A 20,762-nucleotide genomic window follows, 5' to 3' on the forward strand; every position below is an offset into this window, starting at 1 on the left:
GGGTGGAAAGCCTAGTTACTCGGACACTTACCATCGACTTCAATGATCAGACCAATCTTGGCAAGCGAATTCTCATTAGTGCCAATTACGTGGCTATACCATCGAAGACGCCTCTATCGCAGTTTTCCATGATCGGTGCAACCCCACATTGATCGCAAATATCCTCATTTTGGATGTGATCATAGCGTGTCATGCCACTAGTCCAACGCAACATTTTCGTCTCCATTACCGCATTCTTCTGTCTTTTATAGTCGGCCAACACTCAGAACCATAGAGAGCAATAGGGCGGACGACATTACGATAAATTTGTTACCTGAAAATTCACAAACCATCTGCAAACAACAAAATTAAGTTAAATTGGGTGAGATTTACACTTGCTGATAAAAAGATACTTTGCAAAACTTTAAGGGTAGATATACACCTAGATGGTTGACCGAAATCTATTTTGTCCCATTTTCTTGAACTCTGAGGTCTCCAGAATATCTGATGAAAACGACAAGGTAATATTTCGATAAATAAGCCAGTTGCGGCCGAGAAAGTGCAACGTATTCCATGGCGGTTTTATTCATTCCCAGATTTTCAAACGCGTTTTTCTCAAAAACCAATGTATCGATTGCCTTAAGGTTCTTTTGTGATTATTCTATACACCATTATCATAGGATTTTTTTCCATTGCTTAATTCTTGTTTTATAGGCAAAGTTATTGTGTAATTAATTTTTGGTTAAATTTATTACAGCAAAACTAAAATAGATGCAAAGCTGAAATTATGCCAGAAGGTACAAAATATTCTAACAAGTAAGCGTACACAGTGGCCACTCATTGATCGAACTGTTTCCAGCGGCATTTCACGCGTAACTTTCACAATATTGGCCTTCAAAGTTGCCTAATTGGAGTGCTGACGACGACAAGTGACCTCTTCAAACTTATTCCACAGAGAATAATCCAATAGATTTAAGCCACGATGGAGCATAAAACCTGGGAAATGCCTGCTCAACCAACACCAACAGCTCTACTACCAAACCCTATCTCCACCTGCACGTGATGACCGCTGGGAGCTCATTCTTAACGAAAAGGTGAGTCTCCCGCGCCTAAAAACGGGACAAATTGTACCAACTGGTCCTCCAGGTTGGGGGTTGGGAAGGGCTGACAACTCTACACGGAAAACAATTTGTTACGAAGCCACAAAAGGCGCCTCGGACTGGATTGACAACACAACGACGAACCTGGCAACGACAACGGATAAACGATTTGCGCATTTTCTCATGGAACGTGCGCTCCCTGCACAGACCGAATGCTGCTGACCAGCTGGCCGATACCCTGTCCCAATATAAGGCTGATGTAACACCGTTGCAAGAGATACAATGGACAGGGATCGGTTTCCTGGAGAAGAGTCGCTACACCATATATTATAGCGGCCATCCAGTAAACCATGTGCTCGGAGTAGGCTTTTTAGTCAGCCAAAATATGAAACCTGCTTTTATCGGCTTGGAAAATATAAGCGAAAGGCTATGCACTCTGCGTTTGCGAGGCAAATTTAGAAATATAAGCCTCATAAACGTTCACGCCCCTACAGAGGAGATTACAGAGTCGGAGAAGGATACCTTCTACGAGGCAGTTGAGCGGGCTCTCGAAGCCCGCCCCAAGTATGATATCAAAATCAGCGGCAGTGATCTGCCCAGAACTGAGCGATTTAAATACCTCGGATCAACGCTATCAACCAATGGAGAACTGCGTTATGAAATTGCTTCACGCATTAACGCAACCTAGATGAAGTGGCGTTCCACAACTGGTGTCCTTTGTGATCGACGTATCAACGAACGTCTCAAATCTAAAATTTACCGCAATGTCGTCCGTCCAGTCGCTCTCTATGGTTCTGAGTGTTGGCCGACCATAAAAGAGAATGAACGACGTCTTGCGGTAATGGAGACGAAGATGCTACGTTGGACTAGTGGCGTCACACGTTTAGATCACATCCGAAATGAGGATATCCGCGATCGTTATGGGGTTGCACCGATCGTGGAAAAATTGCAAGAGAGGCGTGTTCGATGGTATGGTCACGCAATTCGTGCCAACGAGAATTCACTTGCAAAGATTGGTCTGAACATCGAAGTCGATGGTAAACGACCAAAAGGCAGATCTAAGCAACGGTGGCTTGATACGCTGGATGGGGATTTGAAAGCCTCGAGATTGCACCCAGATCAGGCATTCGATAGAGCCAAATGGCGAAGCCGATCACGACGAGCCGACCCCGCTTGTGAACGGGACAAAGGCTGAAGAAAAAGAAGAAGAAGTAGGAACGCCATATTCATAGCTTACATAGGGATACCAATGATAACGGACTGTAGATTATTCAGTTAGCAGTATCGCACGAAATTGTTGGAAGTACCTGGTTGGCACGGAAAGCGGTCCACAAACATACGTGGACCTCTCCAGACAGGACCACTTTCAACCAAATTGACCACGTGTTGAACGCCACCACCTCAGCTTTGATGAATGTCAGAACATGTAGGGGGGCCAATATAGACTCGGATCACTATCTCGTTGGTATGGTATTCCGAGCTCGAATAACACCACCCAGAATCCCCTCTGACAATCAGGTGAGAGTTAACACTGAAGCCATCCACAACACAGCCCTCCGCGACACCTATAAGAGGGAAATTGATGCCGCAATAACCGCAGTCAACAGAGGACCTGGAGATGAAGTATCAACAAATGATCTTCACAACCACCTGAAGAAGGTTATCATTGATATGGCCACAAAGATACAGAACGGCTGGTTTGACGATGAATGTAAGCTAGTAACGGAACGGAAGAATGCCGCATCTCGAGTAATGTTGCATTCTCAAAGGACGTGGGCACGCGCAGACACTTATCACGAACTCCGTCGAGCAGAGAAACGACTTTACAGACGGAAAAAGGAAGCCTAGGAGAACCAACAGGTCTGTGAACTCGAAAAGTGCAGGGAGAACCGCACCAGGTACGCAAGTTTTACCAACAAGTCAGCAGGATGAAGCCCTATACACCTCGATGTTCACCCTGCCGAGGCAAAGAGGGAAATCTGATTTCCGACAGAATGGGCATATTGGAGCGATGGATTGAGTTCTTTGAACAACCAGAATATCGGTGAGTTGGAGGTCCCGCCAATTGAAGACGACGGACAAATACTGCCACCACCAAGTATAGGAGAAACAGTCCGTGCAATTCATCGGCTAAAAAATCATAAGTCGCCAGGAGCCGATGGAATTACAACCAAATTGGTGAAATATGGAGGCGACCAGTTACACCAAATGGTTCATCAACTTGTACTCAAGGTATGGGACAGCGAATCAATGCCTGACACTTGGCAACGAGGCATTATCTGTCTTCTTCTTTTTCTTCAGCCTTTGTCCCGTTCACAAGCGGAGTCGGCTCGTCGTGATCGGTTTCGCCATTTGGCTCTATCGAATGCCTGATCTGGATGCAATCTCGAGGCTTTCAAATCCCCATCTAGCGTATCAAGCCACCGTTGTTTAGATCTGCCTTTTGGTTGTTTACCATCGACTTTGATGTTCAGACCAATCTTGGCAAGTGAATTCTCGTTGGCACGAATTGCGTGACCATACCATCGAACACGCCTCTCTTGCAATTTTTCCACGATCGGTGCAACCCCATAACGATCGCGGATATCCTCATTTCGGATGTGATCTAAACGTGTGACGCCACTAGTCCAACGTAACATCTTCGTCTCCATTACCGCAAGACGCCGTTCATTGTCTTTTATAGTCGGCCAACACTCAGAACCATAGAGAGCGACTGGACGGACAACATCGCGGTAAATTTTAGATTTGAGGCGTTCGTTGATACGTCGATCACAAAGAGCACCAGTTGTAGAACGCCACTTCATCCAGGTTGCGTTAATGCGTGAAGCAATTTCATAACGCAGTTCTCCATTGGCTGATAGCGTTGACCCGAGGTATTTAAATCGCTCAGTTCTGGGCAGATCACTGCCGCTGACAGTGATTATGCCTGTTTCATGGGGATCGGTCGTCAAAAATTCAGTTTTGTTTAAATTCAATCTGAGACCGTGTTGCATGAGGCGATCATTCCATTTTTGAACAAGTTGCTCGAGATCATTTTTTCTATTAGATGCTAGGAAAACATCATCTGCATAAAGTAGTGTGTAGGGCGCTGGACGTTGGATATCCCGTGTGACGGTGTCCATAACAAGGACAAAGAGGAGTGGTGAGAGGGCGCTTCCTTGATGAACTCCAACGGAGACACGAAGCGGTTTTGATACACCCGCCATACTTCGAACTTAACTTTTCGAATGATGGTAGAGCAATTGAACCCAGCGCACGAGTTCTTCTGGCACTAAGTGTTGTCGTAAAGCATACCAGATGAGTTTGTGTGGTACACGGTCAAACGCTTTCTCTAGATCCAGAAAGGCAATGTAAAGAGGGCGATGCTTCTCACGGTGTTTCTCCATGAGTAACCGCGCAGCGTGTATTGCGTAAGTAGTTCCGCAGTTCTTGACAAATCTGGCTTGATTCACGGTTATTTCAACGATTTCGCGAATACCGTTGTCAAGAATGCGTTCAAAAATCTTCATGGTATGGGAAAGTAACCGGATCGGACGGTAATTTGAACATTCTGCTGGGCTACCTTTCTTTTTCCATATTGGAACAGTGGTACTTTCTTGCCAGTCAGATGGTGTTCTTCCTTCCTGAATAACCCGGTTAAAGAATTCACTGAGCCACAGTGTTGGGTCCCAGCTCTTCGCTTTCCAGAGCTCAGATGCGATGTCGTCAGGTCCTGTTGCTTTCTCCGACTTCATTTGTTTTATTGCCTCCTCGACTTCAGTTGCGCTGACTGGTGGAACTGGTCCAAATGTCGGCAATAATTGTGGAAGTGGAGGATGAGCAAATTCTTCAGTTGAAATCTGCTCGAAGTATTCTCGCCATCTATCCGTTGCGGCTCGACGGTTGGTAAGCAAAGTACCGTTCTCGTCATTAACGCAACAGAAGTGTTCGATATCCTGTGTGCGTTCATTACGACTTTTAGCAAGTCGATACAGATCTCTCTCGCCATCCCGAGTGTTCAGTTTATCGTAAAGATTTTTGAAATGGTTCGCTCAGGTGACAGCAATTATAGAGATATCACGTTGCTGAGTATCATCTATAAGATATTCTCCGCTATCTTGCTAGGCCGGATAGCCCCATATGCCCGGAACATCATTGGCCCATACCAAAGAGGCTTCACTCCAGGCAAATCAGATTTTCTCTGTGCGGCAAGCGATTGAAAAACTGTTGGAATATGGACATCAGTTGCACCATCTATTCATCGACTTTAAAGCCGCCTATGATAGCATAGCCAGGGTAAAACTGTACACGGCCATGAGAGAATTCGGTATCCCGACGAAATTGATAAGACTGATTAGGCTGACCCTGACCAATGTACGAGGCCAGATAAAAGCAGCAGGATCACTCTCAAGACCGACATCAACAACGGTCTACGACAGGGGGATGTCCTATCATGCGTCCTCTTTAACCTAGCCCTGGAGAAAGTGATCCGGGATGCCGAGGTAAATGCAAGAGGTACAATCCTCTTTAAGTCCACCCAACTACTGGCCTATGCTGATGATATCGACATCATGGGAAGAACGACCCGAGACGTATAAACTGCCTTCATCCAGATCGAGCAGGCGGCGCGAGATCTTGGGCTGCACATCAATGAAGGCAAGGCAAAATATATGGTGGCAACGTCAGCATCGAAAACCAACCAACCAACATCAAACCACACTGGTCAAACAGGAAGCATAAAGATAGGAGACTACAACTTTGAGACCGTTGATAATTTCTCCTAGGGTCGAAAATCACAATCGATAACAGCTATGATGATGAAATCCGCGCACGGTTGTTCGCAGCCAACAGAGCCTATTTCAGCTTACAAAAACTGTTCCACTCGAAACATCTCACCATAGGGTCAAAGCTCTTACTGTACAAGACAATGATCTTGCCAGTCGTCATCTATTCCTCGAAGACTTGGGTTCTTAGCGAGAAGAATTGCGAACTCTTGGCCGGTTTCGAGAGAACAATCCTCCGAAGAAATTTTGGCCTACATGAGGATGGACGATTCCGTAGTCTACATAACGACGAAATCTATGAGCGATACCATGACCGTCAGGTTGTGGATAAAATCCGGCTCAATAGGTTACGGTGGGCGGGTCACTTAATCCGTATGGGTGAGGATGATCCCACCCGAAAAGTCTATAAGGGCAATATCGATGGTAGGAAAAGAAGCCGTGGCAGACCCTGCCTGAGATAGAGTGACAGCGTAGGTCAGGACGCCAGACAACTTTTAGAGATATCGAATTGGTGGACCTCGGCGCAAAACCGGAATGTCTGGAGTTCCTTATTAAGGCAGGCCTAGACCGGATACCTGTGGTTGTGCCGTTGATGGTGATGATGTTAGAAAAAAGTCGCAGCATCGGAAGCTTCGTTACTTGATTAAAATGAATAAAACGTTAAAATTGGATCAATTATTGTCGAATATTTATTCAAAGTTGTATATAACAATAGAAATTCCCTCAGAACCAATGAAACAGAATATTAGTATATAATCGAAAGAAAAATCTAATAAATTCCCAAACCACATATGTATACATATCAAAATAAAAGATTAAAATATATTTCACGTTTGCCAGAATTCATCTTCACGGCAACCTAGTGACACAAAATCTAAAATGTTCAAGATATAACACAAGATTCGTCTTTTTTCTTCTGGGGGGATCTTTCATTTGCGGTGCGAATTTCCCTTATAATAGAAGCAGCCCTTTCACGTTCAGAAAATGCTGGGTTATAAGGTGGCTGTTTTATATGGTCCCTTTCACCACCATTATCAGAGAAAAGAGATTTCGAAGGTAGCTCTGGCGCCGAAGGTACAGGATTAACACTATCTGCAGGAATAGATGGCCTTGTCGGTGGTGGTTGAGAATACCTTGTCCCTTGCATATTCATATCTCCATTTGGAACAATTCGAGGGTACAGTGTAGGAGCTGTTGTAGGTTGGTTATAGCCTGGATTCTGCATTGCCGGAGATGGACCTGCTCTGAATGTTGGTGGTGGTGGTTGGTTATAGCCTGAATTCTGCATTGCCGGAAATGGACCTGCTCTGAATGTTGGTGGAGGAACATTCATTGGAGGACTCGCAGGATATGCATGAGGACTATTTCCCATGAATGGAGCTGATTCCACAAATCGATTTGCATTATTTGGAAACATAGATGAATTTTCTATTGACGAAGCGTTTACATAATCACCACGAACCAAAGGATACGGATCTTGCATCCTTACTTGGTTCAAATTATCCGACCTCCTGAATGAATTTGAGTAATTTTGAGGCATAGTGGAGTTTGCTCGCTGTGGAGTGTTGGTAGGAAAAGCTCGACCGCCCTGGACTGGATTGCGTTGTTTATTCCGATCCGGATTGACGTTTTGCTGCTGCTGTTGGCGATTTTTTTGCTTATTCGTTACATCGGCGCAGGGAGATGTAGGATCAGATTTCGGTTTACTCGGAATTTTGGTATTTTTTATATTATCAGAATTTGGAGTCTTTAAGGCTACGCCCTTTTGTCGGCTCGATTTTCCTGCATTATTTTTAGCATCAGATTTTTCCGTCACTTCGGATTGCGCTCGTTGTAAATTATTAGCCCCCTTAGATTTCTTGTTAGATTTTGCCTTAACACCGGGTAGCTCACTTTTTGCCGCCCCCGAATTTTCACCACCCTTCGCTGGAGATTTAGAAGATGCATCAACACTCGGTAACTCGTTGAGCCAGTTAATCCAATATTCTGCATCCTTTTGGTCACTCTGTTCGACCTTGTTATGGTTTCGATTGGTATGTTTCGCATTTGGGGCTTTTTTTGCTTTCATATTTTTGTTGGCCTCGTTCTTGACCTTCTTCGGGTGCTGATTCTTGTTGTCCTTGGCTCGTCGCTGTCTTTGTCTATCGTCTTTCACTGACAAGTCCTGCATAGACTGTGATAAGGTCGAATCACTTTCATTTGAATCATTGTCACTAATGTCGATTTTCGCACCAAGAACTGCTTTGTTCTCTACACAATAATCTACAACATGCTTCCAACCACCAATTTTCTTCAGAGTAGTTGGATTTCCGACGATAATCAGTAAAGCTTGAGCACGAGTGAGTAACACGTTCAGTCGCTAGAATAGAAGAGACACACATTACCAATGTGAAGGTAAGATAAATGTAGATTTTTAGATAAAAATTTGATATATTAATAAAATACATAAAATTTAAAAAAAAATTGATAAAGTTCTCCGGGTATGTGATTCGCAATAAAACCTTCTTGGGATAGATGTTCACCAAATCATATATTGACGACGCAGTTAACGAGTTGGCTGAACGTCAACCTCTCAATCTCGTTCCTCAGCATTCGAATCCCGGTTTGTCATGAATGATTGTGTTCGCGTTTAGGTTGTTCTGGTGATGTAGGCTTATCACTTGCGCAGCATTAATTGTAATACAGAAGGCCAACCTGTTCATAGGCTGCGACGCCAATGCAAGGCATACACCTTGGGGCAGCTCGACGAGAGGGGTGAGTCATTCTTTGTTTTATCATTACTACACTAACCACTAACCTTCCATTTCCCCAGCTCGGAGAACTCTGGCGGTTGAGAGGAGGTCCTTGATATCACCCTAATAACCGACAATGGGATTCTTAAGATGAAGAACTGGAGAGTGTCTGACCAGAGATCGTTCTCATATCACAGTTGGATGATTTTCAGTCTAGATCTCGCTGCAGAAGTCTCCAAACCCTTCAGAGACTCCAGGAGGATCGACTATAGAAAGTTTGGACAAGTAATTAAGAACAAACTCTCCGGTGCGCAAATGGGTAAGATTGGCACGATAGATGAACTGGAGTTAAAGGTCGGGGCTCTGAAAAAGGTAGCCTCGTGCCCTACTACGTATAGAAAAAAGACACTACCACCGTGCTGGAACGAAGAACTCTCCGGCCTCAGGAAGCAGACCAAATAAATCTTCAACATCTACTACAGGCATAAATATTGGCAGCCATACAAGGACTGCTTGAAAAGTACAAGTCGGCCATCAAGACCGCCAAGAGGCGGTCTTGGTTGGACTATTGTCAGAACATCGAAAGCGCCAATGAATCCGCGAGGCTCAGTAAGATTCTGTCCAAGGAACATAAGAGCCCATCAATTCTTAAAAAATCGGAGGGCTCCTGGACGGAATCGTCTAGTGAAACCCTAGAGCTGCTGGTTCAAACTTGGAGAGTTTGCGGCCACCCCAGCTGTGCCATCGGTAAGATCGGTTGGACTATAAACAGCTTCTCCGCATATAAATCTCCAGGCCCAGATAGCATAATGCCGGTCATGCTGCAGAAGCAGCAGGAAAAGATTGTGCCGTGGCTTGTTGAGATCTGCCGGAGCTGCATCCCTTTACGATACGTATCACAGTCCTGGAGACGCACACGACTGGCCCTAAGACCGCGAAGGATTTTTAACCAATCAGCCTGACCTCTTTCGTACTGAACTCAGCATAAACCCAGCCAAAACGGAACTAATGCTATTCACCACCAAGACAAGAATACCTGAGTTTCACCTACCACGGCTGAATGAACAAAGATTGGTTCTTTCCTCTAATGTATAGTATCTGGGTGTAACCCTGGATCCAAAGTTAAATTGGAATTGAACATAGAACAAAAGCTTAAGAAGGCCTGTATAGCCTCCTATGCCTCCAAGAGAACCTCTGCAAAAATTGGGGTCTTCGGCCGAAGATAGTTCTCTGAATGTACACCGCTGTAGTGCGTCCAATCCTAACGTACGGCTCTAGTGTATGGTGGCAGGCTTTGAGCAAAAAATACAATAAGATGAAGCTTAATAGGATTCAAGGAACCGCGTGTGCAGGCACTGCTGGGGCTCTGCAATCCTGCCCGGCAGATGCTCTCAATGTACTCCTGCACCTCCTCCCCTTAGACCTCCACATCAAATATGTTACAGCGTGCAGTGCCGTCAGACTGCGTCAGTCCGGATGCTGGAGAGCAAAGTCCTACGGCCACAGTAACATCCTAGACGAAGTACCTCGGGAAATCTGGGCATTTCCCACGGACTATGCCACGCGCAAGCTGAACTTCACGAGAAACTTTGCTGTGGACTTTCCAACCAAAGCAAAGTGGAAGATCGGCGGCGTGTTACAAGATTATGACTCAGTATTCTTTGCCGCTGGATCAAAGATGGCCTATGAAGTCGACCCGGGGATTTTCTCGAATATACAGTGTATTCCAAGCGGAAGTACTGGGGATATTGGAAGTCTTCGATGGCTGGAGCGAGATCCGAGCCCCAAGCGTACCATAGTCATTCTGACCGACAGCCATCAAGGCCTTGTACTCAGCGACGATATCCTCCAGGCTGTTGGGGCAGTGCATGGACGCGCTGAACCGTCTGGGCGGCGCGCTCAAGATAACCCTCCTCTGAATTCCCGGGCGTAGGAACATAGAGGAGAAACAGTGGGCTTACGGATTGGCCAGGCGGGGCTCTGCTCTTGCAGTCGATGTCTCGTTGCGACTGTCAAGGGCGGAATTTACTCGCATTACTTAACAGCCGCGGGCCTTAGATGGCTGTCCAAAGACAAGGAGGCTGCAAACCAAAAGCCAGGAACAGAAAAAACGAGGAAACGAAGAAAGAGTAGACCGTCGGTTCTGCTCATTAATCCAATGGAAGGCAAGACATTTGCGGAAGTCCTTAGTGAAATCAGCTACAGGATGAAACCCGGAGACTACGGAGCAGAGGTTTCTTCCATACGAAAAACGAGGAGTGGCGGAGTCCCCGTCGAACTGGGCTCGAAGACGACTAGCAAGAGTACGTTCAGCGAAGCGGTCAAGAGGTTGGGAGAGAAGGCTCTTGTTTCCAGCCTAGAGCCCATGTGGTCCCTAGAAATCCGGGATCTTGACTGCCTCACAGAATAGGTCGAAGTGGAGGAGGCGATAAAGCGTGAATATTCAGAGATAACCAATGCCCGGATAGGTATCGCCGCTGTAAATGCTCGAGGTCAAAAACTCGCTATGGTGGAAGTCCCCGAGCAATATGCAAAGAAACTCTTTAGCAGCGGGAGAATCAAAATTGAATGGGTAGTATGCAGGGTGCGAATGCCGATAGTCTCCAGCAAGTGCTACAGGTGTCTAGACTATGGACACACGTCAGCAGCTTGCAAGGGACCGGAGGGGAGGACAGGATGCCAACGATACGGCCATCTGCAATGAAAGCGAGAGTTGCGCTCTCTGCAGGGATCGTGGCGCGTCTAGTGAGAGCGTCGCACACACTGTGGGCTCGGGACGGTGTCCAATATTCAGGACGGAATTGGAAAGGGCTAGGCTGCGAATGACATGATCCACATTTTACAAATTAACATGCACCGGAGTGCAACCGCTCATCAGTTGCTAGCACAATACCGAAACCGGCCTCGTGGCATCTCGACTAATCGGCCACCGCTGCCATCTGGGTTCGGGACGACGTTCGGCTTCGTTGGACGTTGGACTTCATGTTCTTGCCGAAGGCCGAGGGAACGGGTTTGTCTGGATCCAGTGTTTAACGAGACGACGCCGGACTTTCGGCGTTCCGGGGAGTGGTAGCGTCGCAGCCGACACTGTCGTAAATTTCCATGCCCCAGAGGGGCCTCAGGGAGAGAGAGGCAGAGGGAGTTTCATAAGCTCCGCCATTTGGCACAACGTTTGCACGCCAACGAGGACGCGTGCGCCATAAAGGCACAGTTTAGGTCAGCAAAAAGGAAACTCCGCAGCGCTATAAATAAAACCAAAGCTCGCGGCTGGCGGAACCTTTCCAACGAGGTGAATGAGGACCTGCGGGAACTTGGCTGAAAGCTTGTCACCCGTAAAATCGGGGCTCTGCGGAGGCCCTGCATACTAAGTACCGATCAGTTGGACCGCATTGTACGGGCATTATTCCCCAGACATCCTGTACGGGTTGATGTCAATAGCTCAGAAAGCATCGAGGATTACCCTCTTTTCACAATGAGAGAGCTCGAAAAAGCCGTTTTCACTATGAAAAACAAGAAGACGAGGGGTCCTGATGGCATCCCGGCAGAAGTTTACAAACTGGTGTTCCAACGGCTAGAATTGCTGCTTGAGGCGTTCAACGCTTGCTAGAAGGAGGGCATTTTTTCTTGTCGCTGGAAAGTGGCCAGACTCGCGCTAATCAGCAGGGAAAGTGCTTGACATGCTCATCAGGAATAGACTCGCTGAAGCGATCCGCGCTCCCGGGGACTTATCCCCAAGGCAGTTCGGATTCAGAACAGGAAGGTCCATAGTGGATGCTATTATGGGGGTCGTAGATGCGGTTCATCGAGCCGAGGTACACAGTCGCCGATGTCGGTGGATAGTGCTTCTTATAACGCTTGATGTCAGAAATGCCCTTAATTCCATAATATGGACAGATATGCTAGGCACATTAAAAAAAAATCATTTCACGTGCCAAGCTATCTCTTGCGGATATTGAGCGATTATCTGAAATACCGCTCTCTGCTCAATGAAACGCTAGGGGGCCAAAGGTAATCACGTCGAAAGTAGGACAGGGATCCATCCTAGAACCGGACCTCTGCAGCGGTTCCTATGATAGTCTGCGGAGACTCGATATACCCGAAAAGTCACGCCTGGTCGGTTATGCAGACTTATTGCCGGACGCACTGTTGAACAGGCGCAAAGCAGACTTGGCATATTGATGCAACGGGTAAGCGGATGGATGACTGCTTACGGTTTCAGCCTTACGCTGGAAAAAAACTGAAGTAGTCATCTTCAGATAGATAAACTGCGCGACTCATCGACAATTTAGACCCGTGGCTGAACCGAACGCACGGTCAGATTGATCACTTCCGTACCCAACTTCCAAGCGGGCATGGAGATTTTGAGCCTTACCTACACAGGATTGGGAAGGTACGATCTCCTGATTGAGTATTCTACAATGGAGTGGCGGACAACGCTGAATATATCTTTTTCTCTTGCGAGAGGTGGAACGGATTCCCTGACTTGAAGGCTCCCAAAGCCGGGAGAGCGGGACGACTAGCCCGAAGTAATATGTCAAACAGTTCCAGGCTATTTCTCTAATGGCAGGGAGATGTTTAGTTGGTATTCTGAAAGCCTACTGCTGCGGGAGTCCAATACTCTGTCCGTAAACGCACTCACCTACCCTAGTTCCAAAAAAAATAAAAGTCCCATGCGTTTCACACAATGTCAGAAATAAGATCATTTCGAAAACTACTCATCGAGTTCTTTCATTCTAATTCTAATTCTAGGACGACTCTATTCTATAGTGTAACCTACAATGAAATGTTTGCCCTTTCTCCATGTGAGACCTATCTACTGCCACCTCTACCTTCCAATCAACATGTCGACGGTTATCTGGTTCGCACAAAAACATAGTACTTGGCTTGATATATCAAATGAAAGAACCCTGATGACAACGTAAACATAAGTTGATGAAAACTTAGCGATTAAACCGGAACTATAACAAGCATATGTGTCAACGTACTTGAACTTCCTCAATGAGAATTGAATGTGACTATCTATATTCGAAGTACATCATGAAAGGTTCTCCTCCGAGAGTTTCGTTAAATTTGCGTTAAACACAGAAAATTCGGTAACAACCGAATTCGATATATAAAATGTCAAACAGATATCATAGGAAATGTCATTTTAAATGTTTTAATTGTTTCTGCGAATTGGTGTAAGCAAGTGAGAAGTGAAACGTTCGAATCGTCAAGTAATCAAACGAATCAATGCGATTATGGGCGAGAATGTGTTTTGACAGATCTCTAATTTACGTTCGTTAAAATTTCAACATTATGATATGACCATTATAATTCCGGCTTTACTTTCCATATATTACTCCCATATAGGAGCAGAGGAGAGAGCACTGAGGTTGAGCAGCCTCAACTTGATGTTCAAAGGACGAACATTGAGTTGGCGCCGTTAATGTGTTGAACAACCTCGTTTTTTGCCACCGTTGATGAAAATAGTTCTAACCAGATATGCCAATTGCTCAACAAAATCAAATCCTAGCAATGAAAAGAAAAAAATATACAATTTGATATGATATTTATTTGGAATATATTGGGAATGATAACGTAATGCAAAAAAAAAATAAGAACCAAACCAATTTCCAAGTTTCCACAAAATCCGATGAAAAAAGATTAAATTTCTTAAGATATAACACACTGTGATTTCTCAATCTCTTTTCTTGCCGGTGTTTTTCGTTCACTCGACCTGTAGTTCTGGGAAATTGAATTAGCCATTTGAATACGTTGGCGAGAAACTTCCACATTGGAGCTTGCCCCTTGAACAGGACTACCATCGTCAACAAACCTACTTGAACTAAGAGTTTTCCGAGGTGTAGGTGGATAGCCAAGAGCAGGTTCGGGTTGAATCCGGACGTTAGGTGTCTGAAGTGGATCGGAACTCGATGTCTCTACCCTTTTATCTGCCTGATGTGCTGCAGAGGGTAGGCTTATGAGATCAACATGGTGGGGAGTTTTCACGAAGGAATCGAGTTGCGCAAATGGATTTGAACTGTATTTGGACGTAGCCGATTTTTCACCAGGTGGAGCTTGCGTCTGAATATCGGTGACCGAAAGGTCTAGGTCCTCTTGCTTCTTTTTAACTGCAGTCTCCAGTTCCGCAAGTGAATTTGAATCATGTTTAGGTGAAATTGAATTTTCTCCCTTTGGAACAACCGTTTGGGTGTTACGGACCCAACGATATGGATTGTGTTGTCTTTTCTGAATTGTGAGCTCCGCTTCCAGGAGTGAATCTGAATTTTGTTTAGATACAAATGAGTTTCCTGTCTGTGGAGCTACCATTGCATTGCTGCGAATCGAAGGATTTGAATTATCTGTTTCTTTCTGCTTTGAAGCTCCCGAGATTCCGAATGAATTATGATTGTTAGCTTCGCGTATCCAATGATATCGATCCTGCTCTGGTCTTTGGTCCCAAGCACTGGATCCCACGAGTGAATATGAATTATTTCCCGATGGAGCTAAATTTTCCTTCTTTGGAGAATTTTCAGTATTTCCGCAGGCGCAGTGGTGGAACGCTGATTGGTTTATTTGCTTTGAAAAATCAATTTTCGTGAATGGGTTCGAATTATTTTCGGATGAATTTTTGTTGCTCTGTTGGGGAATCTTCACAGGACACATGGAATTCTGGGCTGCTGAATTCAGTAATTTATTTTGAATCGAAATCAATGTTTGCTGCTGCTGTTCTATCTGTTCTAGCATATTTGAAATTGATCCAGACTCAGATTTTGATTTATTCAGGATCTTATTACTTTTCTCGCCGCCAGAATTGGATGGTTCCATTAGTGACTTCTCACAATTTGATTTGCCTGGATTGCTTCCACCATTTGATTTTCCCGAGGGCTCAGACTGTGCTCGTTGAAAGTCGCTTATACGATTAGAGTTTTTATTAATTTTTGGCTCAACACCAGATGATGCATTCATTCCAGAATCGGGATCAACTTCATTTTTGGCTTTAGAATCTTCACGTTCTAGTTCGTCCGAACTATTAGAATTAGCGTTAATATTCGGTAACTCTTTCAGCCAATTAATCCAATAATTTGGATCTTTCTGGTCATTCTGTTCGATTTTTTTATTGCTGCGATGGATATGGTTAGGTTTCGAAACTTTTCTTAGGTTCATACCCTTATTGGCGTTGCTCTTTCCTTTTTCCGACATATTCGCAAGTCGATTTTTAGGATTCATGGCGCTTCGTTGTATACGTTGATTGCTTTCCAGTGCCAAATTCCGCATAGAGTGAGATATTGCATTATTTTCGACGCAGTACTTTATGACCCAATTCCAATGTTTAATTTTCAGAAGAGTCTCTGGATTCCCAACGAGAATCAGTAAAGCTTGAGCGCGAGTTAGCAAAACATTTAGTCGCTAAAATATAAATGAAATACGAAATTAAAATCAATTTTTCGTATAATTTTCAGTTAGAGATAATTGAGCTACACAATGCAGAGTAAATTAAGAAGAGATTTTGAAAATTGTGGGGAATCTCGTTTGGCTGATGAAGGTGATGGTGATGCAATCAGATCAGTAACAATGAAGCCTATGTGCTTACATCAAAGTCAAAACCATTTATAAGAATGTTATTTCTGGCAACGTTTCCACATTCACTTCAAAATTAATCGAAGTCAGTTAAGGATCTGATAAGGGTTGATTCAAACGACAAGTCCAAACGTTAGCTTTATTCACTTCCTTCCTCCTCCGTTCAACGAGATTTTGACTTCCGAAAATGCGCTTCCTACTGTGCCCAACAGTGTAGCCTTAAAATCTTCTCCGGAATCTGGGCAACAGACCTCTCAATCTGAGCTGATTTCATCTGCAATGCTTTTCTACATCAGGGTTCCTGGCTCTGCATCCCGGATTCAGCAGCCCCTATGCGACGAGTTACGGTCCACCGAGCCTTCGATCCTGCCTCGCTTCATCGCGCCTTCAACAGGACAATATTTGCAGCCTCCTCAGCAAGTCATAAATTGGAATACAGCCGCTCCACTTTTTGAAATCGTTCCCATCGTCAACGAAGCTCCACTTCCCGCCGCTGCTATATGCCCTGGCACTTCATCCACCCGTGCCAGCGCACACGGGTTAAAGGTGGCGTCCCCACCTAAAGTTGGTTCACTTTCTCCTCTGTTCTGTATCAAACTGACAAAAAAACAACACCAAGCGAATGATTGCGTCATTCAAGGTCACTTATCATCGCGAATTTGACGTCATCGACAGCCCTTCTCTCTGACCTGAAAGTGTATTCATCAAGAATTGCAAGCCCACCAACTCGCGGGCAAATTTTCGGACAACCCGCCTGCCTCACCGAGCAATATAACCAGATCCATGTTTACAGTCCGTCTGTTTTATCAGTATAATAATAATCGTTGGCGCAACAATCCATTGGATTCAGGGCCTTGAAGTGTGTTAGAGCACTTCATTAAAGACCGTAACGGCACACTAGAGTACACTGTAGGAGGTAATGTGGTCAGTATTGCGCTCCCCCCAGAATATACATCCGATCCGACATCCAGTCGCAATTACAAATCCCCTGCCACCAGTGAGATTTGAACCGCGACCTTCCGCTATGACAGCCCAGCGCTCTAACCATCCGGACACTATCAGGGGGTGCAGAGGGTTTTTTTTTCTTTTTGGAGTAGGGTAGGTGAATGCATTTATGCACACAGTGTTGGACTCCCGGTTCGGTACGTCGTCGGACTACCAACTAAACACCTCCCCATCGTCAGAGAGCTAGCCTGGAACCGTTTGTCACATTACTTCGAGCTAGCCCCGAACTCTCCCGCCTTGCGGAGCCTTTAAATCAGGGAATTCCTTTCACCAACGGAAGAAAAGAGGCAGAAAGGAACTGTCAGTTCAAGGAACCCCCGGCCATCCGGCTCCTCCACCGGTCGAGCTCTATCTTCTTAGCAACGAGAAGGACCCGAACGTAATGGGCAACACGGCTCCACTTGTCAGCACTCCTCAGCAAGTCTTCGACAATGTTGTCTGGAGAGAGATCCCCTGCATTTAAATAGAGCTGCTGACGAACCCACCTTCCACAAGAAAAAAAAAAGTGTGGTGGGTGTCGTCTACAACTCCATTCCAAAACACACAATCCGGAGATCGCGCCTTTCCAATCTTGTGCAGGTAAGACTAAAAACTTCCATGCCCACGTAAAAATTGGATAAAGAAATAGGCAGTCTTACCATGCTTCCGATTCAGCCATGCACCTAGTTTCGATTTTTTTCCAGTGCAAGGTTGGTCGGTTAAGAGTCGCGGTGAAATGTTGTTTCCACCTCTTCAGTTGCTCGTCATGGTGGATGAGAAGTTGACCGTTGATATCCTTGACAGGACTATCGGCCACATGCAAGCTCTTTCATGATGCGATATACACTTCTGAAATCATTGCGTTCTGTGGCATCTCCCGCTTCCTTGACCAGCGCAATAGCAAATTCTCTTTTGTCACGGGGTACACTGAATATCTCGGAATTTCGCTAGGTACAATAGTTCGAGCACGACACGCCCAGCATCTCTCGCAGTAACAGAGCCTTCAACCTCTCTTCCGTTTATCGATTCGCTTTCATGATTTCACAGTTAGCCAGATCTTGGCTGACGACCTGTGTAGCACACAAAAAAAGAGATTTTTTGATGGCTGCTCAATTCTTGTGGGGCGGGTTACTCAGTATATCTGCCGTTCGATCAACAAGATAGTTCTCTCACTATCGAGCGACAATTAGATCATACAAGCAGTCGACGTTGAAACGCAGCTCCTCAACCCAATGAGAAGTGGCAGACTCAAGCGAACGTAGGCGTCCTTCACCTGGTGATCCATTTCGCGGTCGATACCAGCCCTCTTTTGTTAAGCACGTCGAGGAGGCAATTCCTAGATCTACTGCTGATCGCCAAGTGGTCGATCTGGTTGCTCGTACGATGTCGATCGGTTAAAACCCAAGAGACTTTGTGGGAGGCTTTATGCTGGGCCTGAATCTTGCAGTCATAATCCTATAAGAAATCGACTCCCAGGTGAAAAGAGCGCGCCTCGTGGTAGCCATCAGTAACAGTCCGACATTGGATTCGCATCTGCTTTTTCCAGGATACGAACGAACATTGCCATAAGTGCCGTAAAAGGAAGATGAGTACTTTCCAGAGCCCCACCATTTTACTTCGCTTATACCCAGAATGTGCAGCTTATGTCGTTACATTTCTCACTCGAGTTGAAGAAAGCGAGCACTCCGAGGACCCTCGATATCGTTGTTGAGATCGCACGTGCATTCCAGAAACCAATCATAAACCGTTTTCGATAGTCAAAAGTCGTTGCCATGAGGTCAACCCATATGCGAGGCGTTGTTGACGTTTCGGTAGCAAAAAAGTTTCGAAATTTGCAGGTTGCTAGCCCACCACAAATTTGTAGGTATAATAATGACAAAGGAAAAATGATTCTTTCTCCAAAAATTACTTCAAATCTAAGAATTTTGATATTTTCTAGCTTGTTTAGATAATAAATTTTTTCTTAGTATTAAATAACCGTCAGGCCTTAGGTTACTTTTTGTAATTTATCCTACCCTCCACCATAAAAAGCGCAAAAGCTTATTTATACAATTTTCCTTGCTCAGTAGCAGTTCTCCTCAGCAGTTTATAGCTTACAATAGCTCCTGCTTCAGAGGATAACAGTTATCATTATCAAGGGTTTGGACAAACGAAATCGTACTGTCCACTTCCAAACATATCGTCATATGCGGCGTCCTTTATACTATATCTAAATGCTCAGACAAGGAAGAACCCTGTGCCAAAAAATGTGGTGCCCACGATAGCCACCACACCGCGAATTACCGGGGATGCCGTCCTCTGTACCCTGAAGTCATATTCCATTCATCAACCAATAGACCCTTCATAGGCGATCTAAGACCAAGCAGTGGTTCCGAAACTCCGGATAGAATTCTGCCTATCAAAACCTTAGCTTAATGTAAATATCTACACGTATCGAGTCTGAAACTAACTTAGAATCCATAAGGGTCCAAACTCTTTCAAACTATGAACTAATTCGCGGCATCGATGCACGGACTTGGCAGATTCTTCGAGCCTTCCTCGCAGAAAAACGAGCTATGATACAATCTGCCACTGGAATTCACAGGGTAACAGCCAACATTGGAAACTCATGTAAACCTTGAAATATAATTTTATAACATCCGGCTCCAGGCGATCCGAAGTACCCTGATGACGAAGATTCTGGGATTCTCATTAAAAATCATATAAAGGACTATGTCATGGACAATTCCTAGTCGATGTGTACTAGAATGGGCCGATCCCGTCACAATTTCTCCTATATACCGTCCTCTGAGCAAGAAGACTGTATACGGGAGGAACAAATCCAGCGGTAAAGGGCACGGAATGTAATTTTGTATCTTTGACCCATGTGGTTTATGTTTTGGTGTGTCGGTGTTGATGGTGCTTAGATGATTTTCTTATGTGTGTTTTCCCATCCCATGTGACAAGCCGTCAACAGCTGTGCAATGTCACATACCGGCAACTACAAGGACAACAACCAACAAATACAACTACTCAAAAAGCAGGGACTAGCACAAGCACGTTTGAGATAAATATATCAGACGGCAGAAAGGATACAGATCTCAGTGGCGCAGATGCTAAATGGTTCCAACGCTACCTAAAGGAAGGCCTGAACCCAGAAGAGGCCCACATGAAGAGAATGCTCCCAAAAAATCTAAACCTGAACCTAAGGGAGGAGGAAACCCGGACGGGTAAGGGTTGAAGGAAAGTCCGCCATTAGGCATGCTAGTGCAGTCAAGGACATTCAACTGGCCATATTGCCAAAATTGTTTTCAAAGCAAACATTCACTCATGAGGAACAGGAAACCATCGAAGACCTTGTCGTCAGGCAGATCTAGGGATAGACTGCGAAACTTGTGTTCACCGAGATACGCTTTCGACCAGGTCATATACTGGTGTGGACTACGCGACGGAAGACCCTGCAGAGTGGCTTAGGAGCATATTTCCTAAATTGCCAGGCTGAGAAGGAGCAGAACTGTCAACATGTGCTGAGGATGATATACCAGGAGCACATAAGGTGGCAATTTTTCTCCCAAAAGTCGCGACAATAGAGACAGAAGAGCTCATGGACCTCCTAATCGCTCAGAATGAAGATCTCCATATGCGATTATGGAGAATCTTCG

General features: G+C 45.2%; 1 protein-coding gene across 4 annotated transcripts in view; it reads right to left on the bottom strand.

Moving 5' to 3' along the window:
- Positions 1 to 6,514: 6,514 nt before the first annotated feature.
- LOC119654315 overlaps positions 6,515 to 20,762 on the bottom strand; it is a 56,249-nt gene continuing 42,001 nt past the window's right edge. The window contains exons 14-15 of one of the 4 annotated variants that reach the window (XM_038059641.1): positions 7,145 to 8,201; positions 6,515 to 7,081 (exon numbers count right to left, since the gene is read on the bottom strand). In XM_038059641.1, coding sequence (XP_037915569.1) covers positions 6,726 to 7,081; positions 7,145 to 8,201 — 1,413 coding nt within the window. In that variant the 3' untranslated portion in view covers positions 6,515 to 6,725. Of the gene's footprint in view, positions 8,202 to 14,150; positions 15,967 to 20,762 lie in introns of those variants that run through there. The other 3 variants (XM_038059640.1, XM_038059639.1, XM_038059638.1) reach the window with 3 other exon arrangements.

This window comes from Hermetia illucens, chromosome 4, assembly GCF_905115235.1.
Source record: "Hermetia illucens chromosome 4, iHerIll2.2.curated.20191125, whole genome shotgun sequence".
NCBI lineage: Eukaryota > Metazoa > Arthropoda > Insecta > Diptera > Stratiomyidae > Hermetia > Hermetia illucens.